The following is a 3,211-nucleotide window of genomic DNA, read 5'->3' as shown; positions in this document are numbered from 1 at the left end:
ACTCTGAGAGTTTTCTGTTTCCTGTCGCTGTAAATTCAATGTTTTTGTTTCTTTTGACTGTTGGTCGGACAAATGAAGACACTTGAAGACGTCACATTTGGCTCATGTTAGATGTGACGGCACAAATGTGTAAAAGTGGTAATTTCATTTTGTGATCTGTTTTTTTTATGAATTATTGCTGTGAAATATGAACGTTCGTTATTTAACTTGTGTCAGCACCGCTCTAGAGACCAGTATTTAACAAACGTCTGAGTGATGGCGGTGAAACAACAGTTTGATGATGTAAACGATGTAGATTTCGCTGTGAATAAACGTGTTGACACGCGGCTCCAAAGTCAAACAGATTTATTTCCTTTTAGCACTGAAGTTGTTCACAGTAACATCACAAGGGGAAACATTGCCGGTGGGTTCTGTGTGCTCCGGATTCCCCCAGTAGAAAAAAGAGGGAAAGCGAACAATGGAAAGGTATTGCTTTTAAATTTGTCTCTCCCTCTTTGAGAGAATGAGTGAGGAGGATGCGTTGCACGGTTACTGTTTGTGTACACAGTAATCAAAAAGGAACAAAAATATATTCATATAAAAAAGAATAAATAAAAGGCAAATTCAAACAAATGCACATAAAGAACATAAGTGTGGAGAGAAAAAGGGGAACAGGAGAACAATTCCAACGACGACATGCAAAGAAAAGACGAATGCTGAACATGCAAACAACCGTACGAGGTCAAAGCGAAGAGAAGGAATCCTTGCTTTTTAAATAAGCGTGTCAGTAAACTCGGCTTATTTACAGAATGAGCGTTTGGTCTTCAGACACACATGATGGGGGGGGGGGGGGGGGTTCCTCTCTGAGGCTACGTCTACATTCTTATATTACGGTAAATCATCTTCCCAAACGTATTCTACAGGTTTCTCTCTCGGGGGGGCGGGACAGGAAGGAAACACTAAAGTCTTGTTTCTTCTCAGCGTTCAAATAACTTATACGTGACAAAAATATCCTTAAATAATTTGAGACATTCTCTACATCGTTCGTATAAATAACAGAATAAATTAATCACAAAAGAAATGACAAAAATACAATAAAGTACAAAAATATACACAGCAGTTCAATATTGTAGAAATTATAATAAATAAATAAAAAAAGACATTTTTGTGTAACTGAACCCAGAATCTGACTCACTTGTCAAAAGTGCAAAAGGAAAAGAGGAGACATTTCATTGGATGAGGCCGGGTCACACCAGGAAGTGGAACGGTTAAATGTGAACTATGTTTAGGAGCTGGTGAGCTAACCGCTAACACGCTAGCAAGCTAACACGCTAACCGCTAACACGCTAACATGCTAGCCATGTTAGCGTCATTCAGTCACGATGACGCTGAGCTTCTTTCTATTTTCTCTGTTTTCAGATGTTTACTTCCAGAAGAGTTTATGAAACCGTCTCTTCGACAACGTTTATTAAAGAATATGTATTATCAGCTATTATTGAGGTTTTTGAAAGAACGTTTGAATGTCTGTCGTCATATTTTATGTCATCACTAAAATAAATCAAAATAAAGCCTTGAACGAAATACTTCATGTAAATAAGAGATTCATCAGATTAAACACTTTTTTCTTCTTATATTCATTTTCTTTCGTGCTTTAATTTAATTGCTGAATATTTCGTTGGATAAAAAGATGTGAATTTTGGAAAGATTACATCTTTTATTCAATAAACTTTGACTCAATTCTAGAAACAATTCTACGAAGCGGACACTTGAATCTAATTCTACAGATATGATAATTATGTTTTTTGTTCAATATGTAGTCATATCTTTTGTGTTCTCCTTAATTATATTTATTGTACATAATGATTTTAACATTATTCACGTGGAGGCTTTAAATAAGTCCAGTGGGTTTTATGCCTCTTCCTGATATTATTTATCTTTGTTATGTTTGTGTATTCATTTAAAATTGTGCAAATAAACTAAAAACACGAAAAACTCCGATTAATATTAGTGTAGCCTGATCTTTATCTGCAACTGTGCAGAAATACTGGATTTAAACAATAAACAGATGTGAAAAAAAGAAGCTGTGCAAGAATGTGAACGTCAACGTGTTCCTCTGTCCGCACAGCTAACACGCTACGCTAGCTAGCCTCCATGTTGGACCCTCCGGCTCTCTGAAGACGTCTCGTTGTCGGTCAACGACGCAAATTCGTTTGAAGTGATTCCAGCGGCAAAGAGCCGATTTCACCGAGAACATTTGCCGTTTTTTAAACCGCTGGTGTGACCGCGGCCTGCGACAGGAATACAGAACACAATAAATGGCAAAACAACTCTAGAAAACATAATGTCATGACTACAACTTTTTATACATACGGAACATTATTTAATCTGTACAACAGAATAGATCATTCATTTATGTGACATCACCCCCCCAGCGATCAAACTCTTATGGGAAACCTCTCAACCCATTTTCAGAGAAGTCACTGAGCGCGCTCAGAAACCCGCCGCTCACAAAGAAAGACGTTAAAAAAAGAAATACAATCCAGCCAGCGTCCGTCCGTCGTCTTCCTGTTCGTCAGCGTGTGCAAGTCATTACATCCCGCAGAGAAGAAGTCATGTTTGTGTTGAGAGGACAGTGTGTGTGTTTCTGTTATTCTGGATGTACATGTGGGAGGATTAGAAGAAAGGAGAGGAGGATGTGTGTGTGTCGACAAACATCACTGTCATTTAAGGCTTTTTTATTTCTTTTTTCCTTTTTACAACTCCTCCTGAGATGTCTCTGTGTTTGTTTGGTCTGGTGGGCGAGAGAGAGGGAGGTGGGGGAGTAAAAGAGGGGGAGAGGGGGAAGTCGTTTCTTCAGCGGCGGCGGGGCGCGAGCGGGCCGCCGTCGGCCGGTTCTCGAGGAGCCACGCCGAGGTTTAATAGTTATTATGGATGAATCCTGGTGGCAGAGACAAGTCAAGCCATCACACATGAGGACGACACCCACCCACCCAAAAAGACCCCCCAAGAGGACACAAGAGAGGGACAGAAGGGGGAGGGACAACAAAGCTACATTTGCTACTTATTGTAAAATACTGATCCAAACTGAAAGAGCCGTTCCCGTTATACTGTAGAAAAGTTAGAGGCAAAAAGTAGATCTGTTTCTTTTCTTTGTCTTTCTGACTCTCTCTCTCTAGTCATGCACAGCTACCGCTCCTTAAGGTTGTTCCTGCGTCCGTTTGCTGGCGGCCAT

At 39.8% G+C, this 3,211-nt stretch overlaps 1 protein-coding gene across 1 annotated transcript in view; it reads right to left on the bottom strand.

Moving 5' to 3' along the window:
- Nucleotides 1–3,175: 3,175 nt before the first annotated feature.
- The window catches only part of LOC306794816 (serine/threonine-protein kinase BRSK2-like), a gene marked incomplete at its 3' end in the record, with an annotated part of 98,968 nt that continues 98,932 nt past the window's right edge, over nucleotides 3,176–3,211 (bottom strand). Inside the window, exon 20 of the mRNA XM_079293037.1 lies at nucleotides 3,176–3,211. This exon is cut by the window's right edge and continues 185 nt beyond it. Within this exon, the coding sequence (XP_079149163.1) occupies nucleotides 3,176–3,211 (36 nt within the window).

Source organism: Melanostigma gelatinosum (assembly GCF_949748355.1).
Source record: "Melanostigma gelatinosum genome assembly, chromosome: 2".
Taxonomy (NCBI): Eukaryota; Metazoa; Chordata; class Actinopteri; order Perciformes; family Zoarcidae; genus Melanostigma; species Melanostigma gelatinosum.
The sequence above is the reverse complement of the archived record's forward strand: the minus strand, read 5'-3'. Positions and strand labels throughout refer to the sequence as shown.